General features: G+C 42.1%; 1 protein-coding gene across 1 annotated transcript in view; it reads right to left on the reverse strand.

Annotated features, from left to right (window-relative positions):
• LOC143924420 (ATP-dependent 6-phosphofructokinase, liver type) overlaps window positions 1-17,815 on the reverse strand; it is a 336,686-nt gene that overhangs the window by 233,266 nt on the left and 85,605 nt on the right. The window contains exon 7 of the mRNA XM_077448722.1: window positions 340-448. Within this exon, the coding sequence (XP_077304848.1) occupies window positions 340-448 (109 nt within the window). The remainder of the gene's footprint in view (window positions 1-339; window positions 449-17,815) is intronic.

The raw sequence follows: 17,815 nt of genomic DNA on the forward strand, positions 1-17,815 counted from the left end.
AGTCTACCCGTCCCCCTTTTCTGTTCTTTCCCACTCTCCTCTTTTACCCTTGGTAGCATGCACCAGTGATGGATAGGGTAGGGAAAGAATACTTGCTCATATCAGTGCCATACCCCTGACTGTTTTTAGCATACTGGTATAATATGTATTGTATGTGTATTCTACTCTGTACAAGAATTTTAATCTCAATGGTGACACTGGCTAAATTGTTATTAGGATATGTAATGCCATGTCAGAAGGCAGAATTAAAATTTTTTACAATTTATATTTTTGCTGACCCTGAACTGTTTGCACTGTCTTGTTTGTCTAATAAAACCTCTTCCATTAAAAAATACTTGCCTCTCCAAGTCTTGAACACATGACATCCTCCCATCCTTCATCAGGAGGACACTCTGGAATTAAAAGCCAGTCGGCTCCTGATGCCAAAGCAGATACTAAGGCTAGATAACTGTAATAAAAAAATAAAAATTATTTTCTTTTTTATCATATTACACCAGCCACATTTGGTCACATAATTTTTTAGGTGTAATTTCATGTGTAAAAAAAGGAAAAAAAAGACAGGAAGGAAAAATGGGACGGAAAAAACATATGCAGGATTGACTACAATCCTATAGAAATCTGTTGTCATACAGGAAATGTTCCCCAAAAACATTTTACAGTCCTTGGTTATTGTAAAAGTACATATGTAATCACCAGAAATGTCAGTGACTCAGATTAGTCAGATTAGTTAGTACAAACAGCAAAATTTTAAAAATTACAGTGCATCACATAAGCTTCACACAAGTGTAATAATAAAAAGATTAGTCTCATTCAGTTGACTCAAGAATACATTTGATTGCTAAAGCCCCTGGGTGGCAATCATAACACCCTTACTATATATTGTGCTACGTCCTATTTATAGTCAAAGAATATGAAATAGAGATATATGATCTTTTCAGGCACAAATACAAAAATAACAATTTCTTTATTAATTCATATTACACAATCTACAAAGATTTTAAAGACACTACACTTATTAAAAATTATTGTACATTCAACAGGCCCATGACTTTATCCTTTAGTTGACTCACCATGTGGCAGAAAAAAAAAAAAAGTATATGTAATACATTGCTCGGCTCAGTGAGGTGTTAATGAGCTCAGCTGAAACAGGTTGAGTACTTTGAGCTCTATAAGGCTGGGTTCACACCGCTGCGGGGGGAGAACCGGATGTGATTCGCACAGCAAATCACATCCGATCTCCGTAGCGCTGCGAGTTCAGCCATACAGATAGTATGGCTGAACTCGCAGCGGTCCCGCAGCAAACTCACACGGGACCCTTTTTTGGGTCCGCAACGGAATCGGATCGCATGGGGGTTCACACCATGCGATCCGATTCCTGTGCGAGTCGGCAGATCGCACTGCGATATGCCGACGGATCTGGGGGTGTCATTAACATAACATTGACACCCCCAGTCGTCCGCATAGGGCAGTGTGAACTGCCGGCGGGAGGTATGCGATGCGGGAAAACGCCGCAGATTTGCGGCGTTCCCGCATCGCAGCAATGTGAACCTAGCCTAATACTCACAGGAAGCTCCATCCTGAAACCAGGTTTCTGCGCAGGACTGAGGAGCAACCATTTGCTTGCTCGGTCATACAACACTGTACCCAAATGAAATTTTTATCATTTTTTTCCCACAAATAGAGCTTTCTTTTGGTGGTATTTAATTACAGCTCGGAGTTTTATTTTTTGCTAAACAAAAAAAGATGCAAAAAAATAAAATAAAAATCATGTTTAAAAGTTTGTTATAAAATTTTGCAAACGGGTCATTTTTCTCCTTCATTGAAGTGCGCTGATGAGGCGGCACTGATAGGCTGCACTGGTGGTCACTGATAGGCATAGTTAAGGCGGCACAAATAGGCACAGATAAGGCAGCACCGATGGGCACAGATAAGGCGGCACTGATGGGCAAAGATGGGTACATAAGATGGCACGGATGGGTGGCACGGATGGGCACTGATAGGTACCACTGATAGATGGGACTGATGGGCACTGATAGGTGGCACTGATAGGTGGCACTGCTGGGCACTGGTAGATGACACTGATGGGCACGGATATGTGGCACGGGTGCAGCACCTTTGTTAAGGCAGATTGTGGGCACTGCTGGGTGGCACTGCTGGGTGGCACTGTGGGCACTGCTGGGTGGCACTGACGGGGGGCACTTTTTTTTTATTGTTGCACTGGCAGGGGGCAGGTGGGCACTGACATGGTTGCAGGTGGGCACTAGCAGTGCTGGCAATGATCGAGACTGATGTCCCGATCACGGCCGCCGGTGATCGGCTTTTTTTTTTCTCCTCGCGCTGACAGCGCGAGGAGGAATAATAGCAGATTACCGGCTCCGTTATATCACATGATCAGCTGTCATTGGCTGACAGCTGATCACGCGATAGTGGGTCGGGATCGACCCCTTGCACGGATCGGTGATCAGGCGAGTCTCGTAGACTCGCCGATCACAGAGCGCGCCCCTCAGGGGGCGCGCAGGCCGCTCGTGCACAGGACTACGTCAATAGACGTAGTCCCGGAAAAGGAGATCCGCGCTGTAGCCGTCAATTGACTATAGCGCGGATCTCAAGTGGTTAACAAAACAGACTTGGCCACACACAACCAGACTAAGTCCGTTTGAAAGTCCGTTAGTTTTGAACGTGATGACGTAAATGGGACTAAACAAGGAAGTTCCATAACCAGTAGCCAATAGCTGCCCTTGCGTCGCATTTGGTCCGTCAGATTAGCACACAGATGAACGGTTTTCCCGATTTTCAGTCCGTCGGATAGATTTGAAACATGTTTTATTTCTAGGTCCGTCTGACTTTTGGGGGGGGGGGGAAGTCAACTGGAGCTCACGCACGATTGAGTTGTCCGACGGATTCCGGTCCGCCGGACCAAGTCTGACGGAAAGTCCGATCGTGTGTACGCAGTGCAAGTCCACCTTTGCAAACTTTTTTTTTTCCTCTAAATTCCAGCTCCCCCTATGTACCAATATAGCATTCATGTTCTTTTTTTGCAAACATATCAAAGCTTTCCATTAAATATAGTCACTTACTTTTCTTGTGTTAATCCATGTATCCAGATGTTTCCATTAGTAATGTCTTCCTGATCAGACTAGAGGTCATGACACAGAATGGAGTTGACCAGCTGACTTCATTAGTACACACCCTGCATCATCCACCCTCCCACTCCCAAGTGCATGTTTTTTAAATTACATGCAATCAATCGGTGATCACCCCTCGCTAAATACACAATATACAATCAAATTGCAGTGTATGGCCAACTTTATACAAGTATATAGAAGGGAACGGACAGAAACTCATCTGTCAACCCCCTATCACATCTCTGCATAGTGGGAAATCGCATTCCCACATGCGTTTTTCTTTTTCTTTTAAAGGTAGGTGGGGAGGCGTTTGAGCATTTTAACTCATCACACATAGGGCAGCCCATACACCTGAGTGGGCTACCCCACACGCAGCAATCTCCCTAAAGAAGCTTCAGAACTTTTTGCTCTCAATAGGATGCACTACATGCGGTTAATGGCACATTTTGGCTTTTGTGGGTTGTGTGTTTTTTTACTGTGCATTTTGCAGAATTTGCCCCTCATTTTTCAAATGGCAAAATGTGTGTTTGCTTCTGTGTTTGGTGTGCCGTTAATTAACAGCACTAAAAGCGCAACTGGTAATTTTAGGTGTATAAACATGGCCATACACTACACAATCCGATTGTACAAACATCCATGAAGACAGTGAAGTATCTGTAGGAATAATGGAAAGCTTGTGGATATTTTTGCAAAACAAGTACATTAATGGTATATTGGCACATAGGAGGAATTTAGGAAAAAAAAATAAAAAAAATAAAAAGAAGAAGGTGAACTTACCCTTTAAGTTTAATTTTGCATCGATCTTTCATTTGGCATGTTGAAGTGTGCAGGAGATAAGATAACAGTCTGTGTGGCTAGAGCTGTAGTACTGAAAACAGGAGAAGGGTCTCCTGGGTTCTTTAACGTTCACCATACAATCTCCTTTAGACCTACCATCAACTATATAGTGTAAGGGCCTGCCTGATTGGATACAGAGTGATTGACTAGATAGGTGCTTCCTCCTATTATATAAATGTGGAAAATCTAAAGATTGTACAGGATTGTATAGTGTATGGCTACGGTTATACGCCTAAAATTACTAGTTGCGCTTTCAGTGCCATTAATTGTTAATGACGCAACACAGAAGCAACCATTTTTCCATGTGGAAAAAGGAGGGGCAAATGCTGCAAAATGCACAGTAAAAAACCCACAAAAAATAAAAAGGTCCCATTAACCACATGTAGTGCATCCCATTGAAATCAACAGGCTGCGCTATGCGTGTCACAGGAAAAACGAACAAAACATGCACTCCCACTATGCTAAGCTACTATATATCCTGTGGCATTCTCCAATATACATTCCCCTCAGGTACTTTCGAAGCTTCAACTCCCTTCTTAAACCCTTTATTTTGTGTAGCAACAGGCATAGATTAGCCTGGCGCACGCTTGTCAATCCCACAGACTTAGGGGGAACAGCCATGCCAGATATTAACTTATATTATATAGCGTCCCAATTGTCCCATCTATTTCATATCGACAAAACTGACAAAGAAAGATTTACCGTCCTCCTTTGCCCAAAGGAGACACAACATACCACAGACCCCATCAGTGAAATAGCAGTGGGCGCACGAGGAACCCACTCGGCGGGGAGACATACTACCTTATACCAATATAGACGGGTTTGGGATATTGCTATGGTTAAACTGGGGATCTCACCCATTAACGATTATACTCCACTGTGGCATAATAGGAATTTACCTGAATTATCTCAAATTCCCAACCCAGGAATCTGGTACACGCGAGGAATACAATACCTACACCACTTGATATTGGATGGAGCAATCAAAACATTTCATATCCTGCAAGAGGAATTCACACTCCCAAATACTATGTTATCAGGTATCTCCAGATCCGACACGCTCTCTCTACCCAGTTTCCAGATGTAATCCCGCAACCATCCCCTAACTCAATCATAGCCATAGTTAAGAGTACGGATCCCCAAAAACTCATACCATCCTTTTACAATATGTGTATTACTCCCTCCTCCATGAAACTAGCATATGACATGAAACCACGCTGGGAGGTGGGTGCAATGGAGGACGACGAATGGGACGAGGCCCTGGACACCTGTAAAGCAGTGCCCCCAAAACTGACATATTGACGCAAATATATATCCTACATTGATCATATCTTACACCTCTACGTGTGTCTCGCTATTATAAGAGATGGCTCCAGTTCATGTCCGATGTGTAAAACAAGACACGGGCACGTTCTTCCACTTAATATGGTCCTGTTCTGTGATTCAGGAACTTTGGAAACAGATTGTTGATTTTCTTCATGACACCATGGGTTCACTTCTCACCCTGAACCCGAAGCCATGCTTGCTAGGGAAATTCCCTGTATCTGAAACAGATAAGTTTACTAAAATATTTCTACACAAAACACTATTCGTGGTTAGAAGAATAGTAGCAAGGAAGTGGATGAGAGCGAGCTCCCCCACCATGGCTGAGTGGAAAATAGAGGTCAGGAACAGTCTCCCATACAAAAAATTTCTTTATATTATTAATAGGGGATGCCCAGCCAAACACCACAAAATTTTGGATTGCTGGCTCAATAACTCTTCCACCTAAATTTTAACAAATTGTAGGACATTTGGAGGTTACACAGGCACCACCTGATAACTCTAGGGAATATGGCTTACTGAGAAGACCATAGTTCAGTCTTCCCTATGGTCTAGGAATTAACTACTTAACCCTTTCATGACTAAGCCTATTTTTGGCATTTGGTGTTTACACGTTAAAATCCATATTTTTTGCTAGAAAATTACTTGGATCCCCCAAACATTATATATATTTTTTTTTAGCAGAGACTCTAGAGAATAAAACGGCGATTGTTGCAAAATTTTGTGTCACACGGTATTTGCGCAACAGCATTTTAAAAACGCAACTTTTTGGGAAAAGGGACACTTACGAAAAAAAAACAAAAAAAAAAAAACAGTAAAATTAGCACAATTTTTTTGCATAATGTGAAAGATAATGTTACGCCGAGTAAATAGATGCCAAACATGTCACACTTTATAATTGCACGCACTTGTGGAATGACGACAAACTACGGTACCTAAAAATTTCAATAGGCGACGCTTTAAATTTATATTATGGTTACCAGGTTAGAGTTACAGAGGAGGTGTAGTGCTAGAATTATTGCTCTCGCTCTGACAATCGCAGCGATACCTCACATGTGTGATTTGAACACTGTTTACATAGACGGGCGCGACTTCCGTATGCGTTTTCTTTGCTTCGCGGGGACAGCGGGCGCTTTAAATTATTTTTATTTTATTTTAAAATTAATAAATTGTTTTTAAAAAATAAATACATTTTGATCACTTTTATTGCTGTCACAAGGAATGTAAACATCCCTTGTGACAGTAATAGGTGGTGACAGGTACTCTTTATGGAGGGATCGGGGGTCTAAAAGCTTACGGCTTAATTCCAGTCCCTGCCCAGCCACTGGAAGCGGCGGATGTGAGATCGGTGCTCCCGATTGAACGGGAGCACCGGTAAGAGCGGCGGGAGGGTACGTCCCCTCCCGCTCCTCCGGCAGGTGCGGGCATCATCCCGGTATAACCCCCGGAAGCCGAGTACGCACATCTGCAGACGCTCGGCGGAAAGGGGTTAAACTACCCAGGTCTGGTTTTGTCTGTCATGTTTTTTTTACTGCCAAGGTATGACAAATGTACAATGCATAAATAAGGTGTATGTTTTTTATTGCCAAATAAAACGTTTAAATAAAAATAAAAAAAGTGTGATGAGCAATGCATCATGGGACATGTAGTCTTGAGCAGGAGAAGGAAGTGAGCGATTCTAAAAAGGCAGCAGTTTTTGTTTACCTTACTACAAGTGCGCTGTATACCATACTTTGCAGTTTGCTATAGGGACACTGAAGGCAGGAGGAGCCAGAAGCACTGGCAGGGGACCCCAGAAGAGGAGGATTGGGCCGATCTGTGCAAAACCATTGCTCAGAGTAGGCAAGTGTAACATGTTTGTTATTTAGAAAAAGACATTTCAATGTTTACAAATCTCAGTGTGCAGTGAAGATCAGCATCTGAACCCAGAGAAGCTGGAGGCTGATAGACTGGATATAATATAAAGGCATTACAATTAAAAAGTTGAAAGTTTAAATTTACCAGAATTGTGCATTTAAAGTGATCATAAGCATTAAAAAAAAAATTTAAGTCTCAGCCTTTTAGTACCAATTTAATAAAGAAGAAAAATAAATAAAAAAAAAAGAAGGAAAAAAAAAAAGAAAAAAAGATTTATATCCACCCTTCATGTAGCTTCATTTCTGATTCCCAGTCAAAATACCCTGTATATCAAACTCCTGGGTACAGTATATTGATAGAGATATATATTTTGATACACAGTATCTCACAAAAGTGAGTAAACCCCTCACATTTTTGTAAATATTTTATTATATCTTTGTGTGACAAAACTGAAGAAATAACACTGCTACAATGTTGGGTAAGCCTCATCAAAGTTGGTAAGCCTCATCTCCCCGTTTGTTACAGTTTGGAGAAAACTCCCTGTAATTAACGAATGAATATTATGTTGTTTATATTGCACTTATTCCTAACTGTAAATTATTATCTATTAAAATTAGATATGCCCCAAACATCTCCTGAAGAAGCGACTGATGGTCGCGAAACTAGTTGAGAGAGAGTAACATCGCTATCAGTTTGGGCACAAACTTCTTTCTTGGATTATTGGCTTCTCCTGTACAACAGAGACTTGGAGATGCTTTTATCTTTTGGTTGTACGCTCATATGAATGTTATAAAGCATCCTTAGGCTCTGTAACTTCTTTTTTAATATTTATGTGTGTATTTGTACCTTTTTCTTTTGTTATGTAATAAAAATTAAAATTTATGGTATCAAGACAGTCCTTTCATATACTGGCACGGCACGTTTAAACTTTGGGAGTTTGTTGTGCTCATGCCTCCCCCCCCCCCCCCCTTTTCCATACTGCTACAATGTAAAGTAGGGAGTGTACAGCTTGTATAGCAGTGTAAATTAGCTGTCCCCTCAAAATAACTCAACACAGCCGTTAAGGTCTAAACCGTTGGCAAGAAAAGTGAAAATGTCCAAATTGCGCCCATATCAATATATTGTGTGGACACCATCATTTTCCAACACTGCCGTAACCCTCTTGGGCATGGAGTTCACCAGAGCGTCACAGGTTGCCACTGGAGACCTCTTCCACTCCTCCATGATGACATCACGGAGCCGGTGGATTTTAGAGACCTTGCACTCCTCCTCTGTCCATTTAAGGATGCCCCACAGATTCTCAATAGGGTTTAGGTCTGGAGACATGCTTGGCCAGTCCATCACTTTTACCCTCAGCTTCATGCTCTGCTTCTGTATGTCACAGTGCATGTTGGCATTCATGGCTCTCTCAATGAACTTGAGCTCCCCAGTGCCGGCAGCACTCATGCAGCCCCAGATCATGACACTCCCACCACCATGCTTGACTGTAGGCAAGACACACTTGTCTTTGTACTCCTCACCTAGTTGCCACCACACATGCTTGACACCATCTGAACCAAATAAGTTCATCAGACCACAGGACATGGTTCCAGTAATCCATGTCCTTAGTCTACTTGTCTTCAAACTGTTTGCGGGCTTTGTGCATCATCTTTAGAAGGAGGTTTCCTTCTGGGACAACAGCCATGCAGACCAATTTAATGCAGTGTGTGGCCTACGGTCTGAGCACTGACAGGCTGACCCCCAACCCCTTCAACCTCTGCAGCAATGCTGGCAGCACTCATTTAAAATTAAGTGTAAATTAGAGTAGAGTAATGTTGATGTTACACCGTTTGACCCATATAATTCCTTTACTTTACCTGTTGCAGAAATAGAGCTGATAATTATCAATGTTGAGGTTTTGTTTCTTTGCTTGGGGTGTCAATAGATTTATGAGACTTGTGAGAAGGTGTGACCAGGGGACTGCAGTAGTGAGCCTGGGTGGCGATTAATGCCTAAGTGGCAAGTGTATAGGCCTGTGTGGCCAAGTGTAATGAGTGCCATTTGAACGCTATTGTGTGTAGCCCAGAGAATTTATATATATATATATATATATATATATATATATATATATATATATATATATATATATATATATATATATATATATATATACACACACACACATATACATATATATACATATATATATATATATACACACACACACACACACACGCACACATATATACACACACACACACATATATACACACACACACACACATATATATATACACACACACACACACACACACACACATACTTTTGGGTCCTTTCAAGCCGGAAAGGTAGATGTGGCACAAGTTCTGACTGAAATTACATCGATATGGATAGTGGTTAAGAAATGACACCAGAACTGTTGGGGGGGGGGGGGGGAGTGGCCGGATGTGAATGGAGCAGCTGAGAGTGTGTGGGAGGAGGAGATGTGAGTGAATGCTGCAGAGCTCTCTCCCTGTGATAATTCTGGCGTTTGCTGATTAATATTGATCGGGTGGTGAGCGCGGAGGACGTGGAGATACGCACAGCCACAGAGACTAGCCGAGGACTGGCGCAAGCCGCCGAGGATACCCGGAGGCCCACGAGTACTGCCGGAGCCTTCCGAAGATCTGAGGATCACTGGTAAACAGTGTGTGGGCTGAGCGCTCACGGCGGGACGCTGTGTGGAGCAGGGACCTGGAGGCTTGGCTACACCTGGGAAGGGACACCCTCCCCCCCTCATTTGGAAGAGGAGAGAGAACAGAGAGGGAGAAATCTGGAGGTATGTGTGGTGAGCAGATTAATGCAGAGGTAATCAACTGTGCCAGAAGCAGAGGCTGTCTGTATGAGGAAGAGGAGCACATTGTAGGCTACCTTTTGCTTTTACCTCATCTGTGGCTGATTTGATATAAGGACTTATGCTTTGGTATGCACTGGTATGTTGTAAATCACATCAAGTTTGGCACTAAGGGAACTGCTAAAGGAACTTTTTAAAGGAACTCTGATACCAACAGGAAAACCAGTATACTGAGTGCTCTGTCTACTCTGTGCAGCAGGTGAACCAAAGTAATAACTATTGTATGACATTGAACATTATCAAAAAAGCATAGGGGTTGTATAATTGGCTATAGCTGGATAGCGATTTGAACAGCGCCCCCACCTGAAGCTCATGGGAAATATTGATTGATACTCATATCTACAGTGAACCCAGCATAAAGGTTTTTTTTTTTTTTTCCTTTTTCTACTTTTTTTGTGCTCCTCCTCCCTATATTGGTGGAGGTGAAAAGAAAAAAAAAATCTTGTGTGTGCTGCTATTCTTCTTTTTCCTCCATTTGTAATTTGTTGCCCTGCTATGTTTGACCCCCTGCATTTGGAGACTGTCTGGGACTGTGCTTTTATAGTAATCTAGAGCAGAGATATCAAGACGGCGTGGGGAGGAACAGACGTCACAGGAGAATGGAGGGGCACAACAACTTTGCTCCTCAAAAGAAAAGAATGCCCAGTTGGGGCAAGCAGCTGCAACGAAATTAGAGCGTTATGTTCGTACCCCAGGTCAGTCTCCAACAAAGGGAGAGCAGCTTATACAACAAGCTCAAGCGGTACAAGTAAAAACACAACAGGGGGGGTTAGCGGACAGAAAGTCAAGGCTATACATCTTCAAACGCTGTGGTGGCACCTGGTCAAAAGAGCACTAGCAATAAACGCCAGGCGGGAACCCAAAGTGAGCCTAAAGCTATCTCCAAAAGTAGCTCTCTAGCTGAGGAGGATCCAACACAGAGGTTCTCCAAGCTGTAAATGCATGTAAATCTTAATTAGGAGAATTAGGTGATCAATTTAAAGAGATGAAGGGGGAGCTACTATTGATAAGACAGGATATGCAGAGAGCAGCGGAAAGAACAGCAGCATTAGAGACAAGGATAAGCCAGGTAGAAGATGATTTACACCCACTGCACCAAGAGGTTAAAAGTATGAGAAAACAATTGACCTATCAAACTTCCAAGATGGATGAAATAGAAAATAGACTTCGAAGGGACAATGTCAGGATGATGGGATTACCTGAGAAAAGTGAAGGTCCCAACCCTATTAAATTCTTGGAGACATGGCTTATAGAATTATTTGGAAAGGACAGCTTCTCATCTTTTTTTCTCTCAATAGAACGAGCTCACGAGTGCCTTTTAGAGCCCCACCCCCTGGGGGTCATCTCAGACCATTGCTGTTGAAATTCTTTTAACTATAATAAGGTGACATTGATGCATAAAGCAAGAGAGATGGGCAACATCATTTATGATGGCGCAAAGATCTCTCTGTACCTGGATTATTCGCCTGATCTGCAGAGACGCAGAGCCGAGTTCTTGGAAATCAAACGGACTTTACGGCTATACAAGGTCACATATGCACTTTTATACACCGCATGGCTGCGTGTAGCAGCGCTGGGTGGGACTCAGATGTTTGACTCTCCGGCTGATGCGACAACATGGCTGAAAGCTAATAAGGGGTTACAATCAATGCAATAAGGAGATAGAAAGGGAGGAAAGGTGGCAGAAGGAGGTTAGAGGGGAGGGCAACAGGAGAGAGGGGAGAAGGGGGTTAAAGTATTTAGAAACACAGGGAGTTAGTGGAGAGAGGTATAAAAGAAGAGTGAAAATATGAGACACGGAGGTGAGGAAAAAGAGTGGGTTTTTTTCACTTTACTTTTATTATTGTCTGTTTTTTTCTTTTTGGGGACAGGGTGGAATGAGATTGGAAATTTGGGTGAAAGGAGGGTGGAAGAGAAGTGTGTGAGATGGCCACGTTAAATCCCCTTAGGGAACACCTAGGCAGGTGGAGGGTTGGGAGAGAAAGGAAGGGTGGGGGTGGTAGAACCTGGTGGGTGGAGAGGGAGGGTAAAGGGGATAAAGAAATAGTTTATGCAAATTTTCATAAGTTGATTAAGGTTAAAGATATGGTTGTTACACAAAAAAAATAGTTCAGACGGTAGATAACACTAAAATGGTGATGTGTATATGGAGGTTAAAGTATAATGCACAAGTAAACAGAATCATTGGTAAATTAGGAAGTGGGTTGAACGTGGGTGTAATAGTGCACTATAAGGTTGCCTTTCTTACTGCCTTCACTGCTTATGTTCTTGTCCTTTCTTATATTATTTCAATTCTTTTACATCTAGCTAATGCAGGATAAAATACTTAGCATTGCCTCTTGGAACGTAAGAGGCTTGGGTAACCCGATTAAAAGAGCGACAGTCTTTTCTTTGCTGGAGAGACATGGGATTGGGCTGGCCTGCCTGCAGGAGACACACTTGAGAAAATCGACTGTGCCCCAACTTAAGAATAGGAGGTATCAAAACCAGTATCATTCTACTTATACATCCTATTTTAGGGGGGTGAGCGTTATGATAGGAACGGGAGTGAGTTTTTCCTGCAGACAGGCCAGTATCGATGAATTGGGTTTTTCTGTATTGTGTTCTGGAGGGTAAGCACTACGTGTTAGCAAATATCTATATACCGCCCCCGTTTAAAATGGAGGTGGTGTATAGATTTATGGATTTTATGGCAGACAAGGAAGAGGTGCCGATTATAATAATGGGAGATTTTAATGAAGTACTGGATACCGGAGCCGATAGATTTCCCTCTAGAATCCAGTCCGGGGAAATGGGAGCAACAAGGCCAAGTCCTTTTTTGAAGGAAGTGGGATTACTGGACACGTGGAGAGAGAGGAATATTAATGTTAATACTCCGGTTTTTCAGGATCTCACTCCACTTTGTCCAGAATAGACATGGCTCTGGGCAATGTGGAAGCACTACAAAGCGTGAGAAATATAGAGTATATGCCTAGAGGGGTATCGGACCATTCACTTTTGAAGGTTTCCCTGAGTCTAGGGAGGGAAAGATCACAGGGGGGTTGGAGAATAAGTCCATTTTGGCTTGAACTAATAAAAAAAATGTAGAAGTTCCAAAAAAATTAAAAGAGTTTATAGTGTTTAATATAGATATTGCCCCAACTAATATAATTTGGGACATCCTAAAAGCATTCACCCGAGGTATCTTGATTCAGCAGGTGTCAAAAATTTAACAAAAATCTAGGAGATGGGAGGAAAGTATGAGAAAGGAAGTGATAGAGGCAGAGATTAATTTTGTTAAGAATCCAACACCTGAGAAACAGAAAATATGGTTAAATAAACAGGGGTACGAAATAGCAATAATAAAAAGGGAGGAAAATAGGCGGCTGTTCCATAAGCAGCATTCTTTTGCAGAAGGAGAGGGAGTAGGAAGAATGTTAGCCCAATTGGTGAAAACCAATTCACCTCCATCTGTTATCCCAATGATTAGGAATACGAAAGGTATGGTTTCTTCAAGTGGGAAGGAGATAGTGGACATCTTTGGAGCCTTCTACAGGGAATTATATAAGTCACAAGGTCAGGGAGCGGAGGGGGATACGTGTGCCTTCTTGGAGAGTGTGAAGCTTCCAATCCTCACTCAAGCGGAGAGGGAGGACCTGGAGACCCCCATAACCCTATATGAGCTACAGCAGGCTGTGGCTGGGATGGCCGCCCAAAAATCCACAGGACCAGATGGTCTTCCGGTGGAGACATATAAACAATACAGTGAAATCCTACTCCCACAGCTGCTCAGGACCCTGAGGGAGGCGATGCTTGAGGGGGCGCTGCCAGCATTTTTGATGGAGGCGACTATTATTGTGATACCAAAAGAAGGAAGAGACCCTTTGGATGTAGCCTCGTATAGGCTGATATCACTCCTTTGCACAGATGTCAAAATTCTAGCTAAGGTACTATCAAATAGGTTAAATAAAATTGCTAAAAAAAACTTGTACACCCAGATCAGACAGGATTTTTTGAGGGACGATCTACTAGTATGAATATTAGAAGAGCATTCCTAAATATCCAGATGCCGGCGGTAAATAGGGGATCAAGAGCCATCTTATCCCTAGATATGGCTAAGGCCTTTGACAGCTTAGAGTGGGAGTTACTTATGGGCAGTTTTGGGAAAATATGGTTTTGGACCTTTTTTTATTGATTGGATCAAACTGATGTATAAAGCCCCTAGTGCAAAAGTAAGAATTAATAAGGAACACTCTGAAAAAAAAATAGAACTGAGCAGAGGGACAAGGCAAGGATGCCCACTCTCTCCCCTACTCTTTGCACTTGCAATGGAGCTGTTGGCAACCGTAATCAGGTAAGACCCTGAGATAACAGGGTTTCAAAGGAAAGGGGGTGGGGAGGAGAGAATCACACTATATGCGGACGATGTGCTCTTTTTTTTTTTTTTTTTTTTTTTAGGAGACACTGGTCAATCTCTTAGAAAGGCAATAAAATTAGTGGAAAACTTTGGTAGATTTACAGGTCTAGTAATAAATTGGGAGAATTCGGAGTTGCTTTGGGTTGACCCTCCAGATGCTGTGACTGCGCTGGGGATGCCACAAATGGAGGTGGTAGATGCAATGAAATATCTTGGTATATACTTAACAGATCTTAACCAGTACACCAATAAAAATATAATTCCATTTTTGAATAAATTTAAAAGGAGCTGTGATGTCTGGAGCCGGCTTCCCTTATCGGTGGCAGGCCGGTGTAGTTTGAACAAGATGATATGGATGCCACAATTGTTATATGCCTTGCATAATGCCCTGGTCTGGATATGTAAAAAGTGGTTCAAAAAAATTGAAACTTTCGGGAACGGATTTGGAAAAAAGGGCCAGGCGAGGATCCGGCTCCAGACGTTACAGCTACCAAAAGAAATAGGGGGATTGGCGGTACCCCACCCTAGGAATTATTACCTGGCAGCGCAGCTGCCGCATCTGGTGGGTTGTAACCCCGGGGGGGGGGGGGGGGGGTAACCCAAGTGGGAGAATAATGCTAACAAACACCCCACGGATCGCTGGTGGAGGCGCTAGAGAGGCAGAGTCCTTTCAGTATAGGAACCCTATAACAAATATGATGAGTAAGGTATGGAGACTAGCAAAAGTACTGATGGGATGTACATGGATATTAGGATAAACACCTTTGTGGGATAATAAAAACTTACAAGTAGTATTACTAATTGGGAAAATTAAGACATGGGAGAGTAAAAGGTATAACTAGATTGATTCAACTATATGATGATAGAACTCTGAAGACATTTTCAGATTTAAAAAAACAATATAATATACCACAACAGACATTTTATAGATACCTACAGATCCGGCATGCTCTGGCGGCCCAGTTTGGTACACAGATACCCGAGTGGGATAAAACCCCTTTACCCCAAAAGATAACTAAAACTGACAAGGCCAGGGGTTTCATATCTAATATGTATGACCAATTAGGTAATGGCTCTTATATAGACCCCGACTCTTCTAAAAGGAAGAGAAGATGGGAGGAGGATATAGGGGAAATATCAGAGGAACAGTGGAGGAGGATAATGGAGCTGGGGTCACTGATATCAGTCTCCCCGTCACAAAAAGTGTCACATCTGATGCTGGTATGTAGGGCTTATTATACCCCTAAGAGGTTGTTTTTGTTTGGAAGGAGAGTAGACGCTAACTGTCCAAGGTGCCAAGGTTATGGAGACCTTATACATATGGTATGGAGATGCCCAAAGCTGTTCTGTTACTGGGAGGGAGTTGTCAAAACCATAAATAAGATCTTTGGGATGAAACTGGACTTAAATTTTGTATACTGGGATATAGGAGGACCCCAGGAGAATGGAGGAACACCCCATTGGCAGTTATACGTTGTCTGTTCCAAGCACGAAAATTAATAGCACAGAGATGGCAATCTGAGAAAGCTCCCTTACTGAGTGAATGGACTCAAATAACTAGCGAATTATTGTGAAAGGAGAAGGCAGTATATATACAAAGGGGAAACCTCAGTGGGTTTGAGAAAATATGGAGACCTTGGTTAAATGAGATGGGGTATCCACTTGACTAGGGAGGCGATAGGAAAAGGGAAAGAGGAAGGGAAAGTAAGAGGAAGGAGAAGGGAAGAGGAGGAGAAAGGAAGGAGCTTTGATAAACGATAGAGTGAATAGGGTGGACGAGAACCATTTAAAACTAAGAGATTAAGAGATAATAACTACCTAGTAATAAAAATATTAGCTTATAGGTGTAGTAGGAAGAAGAGGGAGTGGGGGGGGGGGGGGGGGGTGGGGGGTAAGAAGGTGAAATATATATTTATTTATGTAATGCAGTAGGAGACGAACGAAGATAGAAGATGGATATTAGGTTAGTAATTTTTATTGTTATATGATCTCATATTAATTTGTAACAGACTGCTTTTGTATGAAAAAAGAAAAACCGAATAAAGAATACATAAATTAAAAAAATTAAATGACACCAAGACTAAAACAGAGCTGATCAAATAACAGAAGGAGTTATGATCAATTTGGGTTTCTGTGCATGTTAAATGCTTTGGCAGATTGACTGAGTTGGACAAGGTGATTGAATGTATATAATATTGGATTTCAGATTAAGGCGGATACCCTTTTAAATTCATAAAAAGGTTTCACTCACTTATAAGACCTGGTTGATTTATTATTTTAGCATGCCAGAATATTAACCGGTTCCCAACCGGCTCCTGTAAATATACGTTGGCAGGGTTGGGCAAAGTAATGTACCCGTACCTTACTTTGAATTGTCCGTCGTGCGCGCCGGCCGAGAGTTCTGTGACCGTGGTCGCGGGTCCCGCAGACTCTATCACCGCGGGGACACCCGCAATTGTGTCATGGAGCTCAAAAACAGGGGGATACCGATGTAAACAGCATCTCCCCGTTCTGCCTAGCGACGGCACACTGATCGTCTGCTCCCTGTCATTGGGAGCAGCGATCAGTGTGGTGTCACACACAGCCACACCCCCATAGAGTTAGAAACATGCCCCTAGGAACACTTAACCCTTACACTGCCACCTAGTGGTTAACCCCTTCACTGCCAGTGACATTTTTACAGTAATCAACGCAATTTTATAGCATTGATCGCTGTATTAATGCCAATGGTCCCAAAAATGTGTCAAAATTGTCCGATGTGTCCGCCAAAATGTCGCAGTCATGATAAAAATCGCTGATCGCCGTCATTAGTTAAAAAAAAAAAAATTGCCATGAAAAAAATCTATCCCCTATTTTGTAGACGCTATAACTTTTGCGCAAACCAAACACTTATTGCAATTTTTTTTTACCAAAAATATGTAGAATACATATCGGCCTAAACTGAGGGGGAAAAAATGTTTTTTTTTATATATTTTTGGGGGATATTTATTATAGCAAAAAGTAAAAAAAATAATGCGTTTTTTTTTTTTCAAAATTGTCACTTTTTTGTTTATAGCACAAAAAATAGAAACTGCAAAGGTGATCAAATACCACCAAAAGAAAGTTCTATTTGTGGGGGGGAAAAAGGGATACCAATTTTGTTTGGGAGCCACGTCGCATGACCGCGCAATTGTCAGTTAAAGCGACGTAGTTAAAGCAACACGCTGGTCAGGAAGGGGTAAATCCTTCCGGGGCTGAAGTGGTTAAAGGAATTATGCAAGTTGAAAAACAGGCGGTTTGCGGATATTTTCTTAAAAAGATTGTGCCCATCTGAAGCCAGAGATTTTTTTTTTTTTTTTTTTATCCAAGTACAGTAGAAAATTGTAAATGAGAAAACTGAATATACAGAAGAGAAAAATCATAAGG

This window comes from Lithobates pipiens, unplaced genomic scaffold (genome assembly GCF_037356315.1).
Source record: "Lithobates pipiens isolate NorthernLeopardFrog02 unplaced genomic scaffold, aLitPip1_a1.2 Scaffold_22, whole genome shotgun sequence".
In the NCBI taxonomy this organism is placed as follows: Eukaryota; Metazoa; Chordata; class Amphibia; order Anura; family Ranidae; genus Lithobates; species Lithobates pipiens.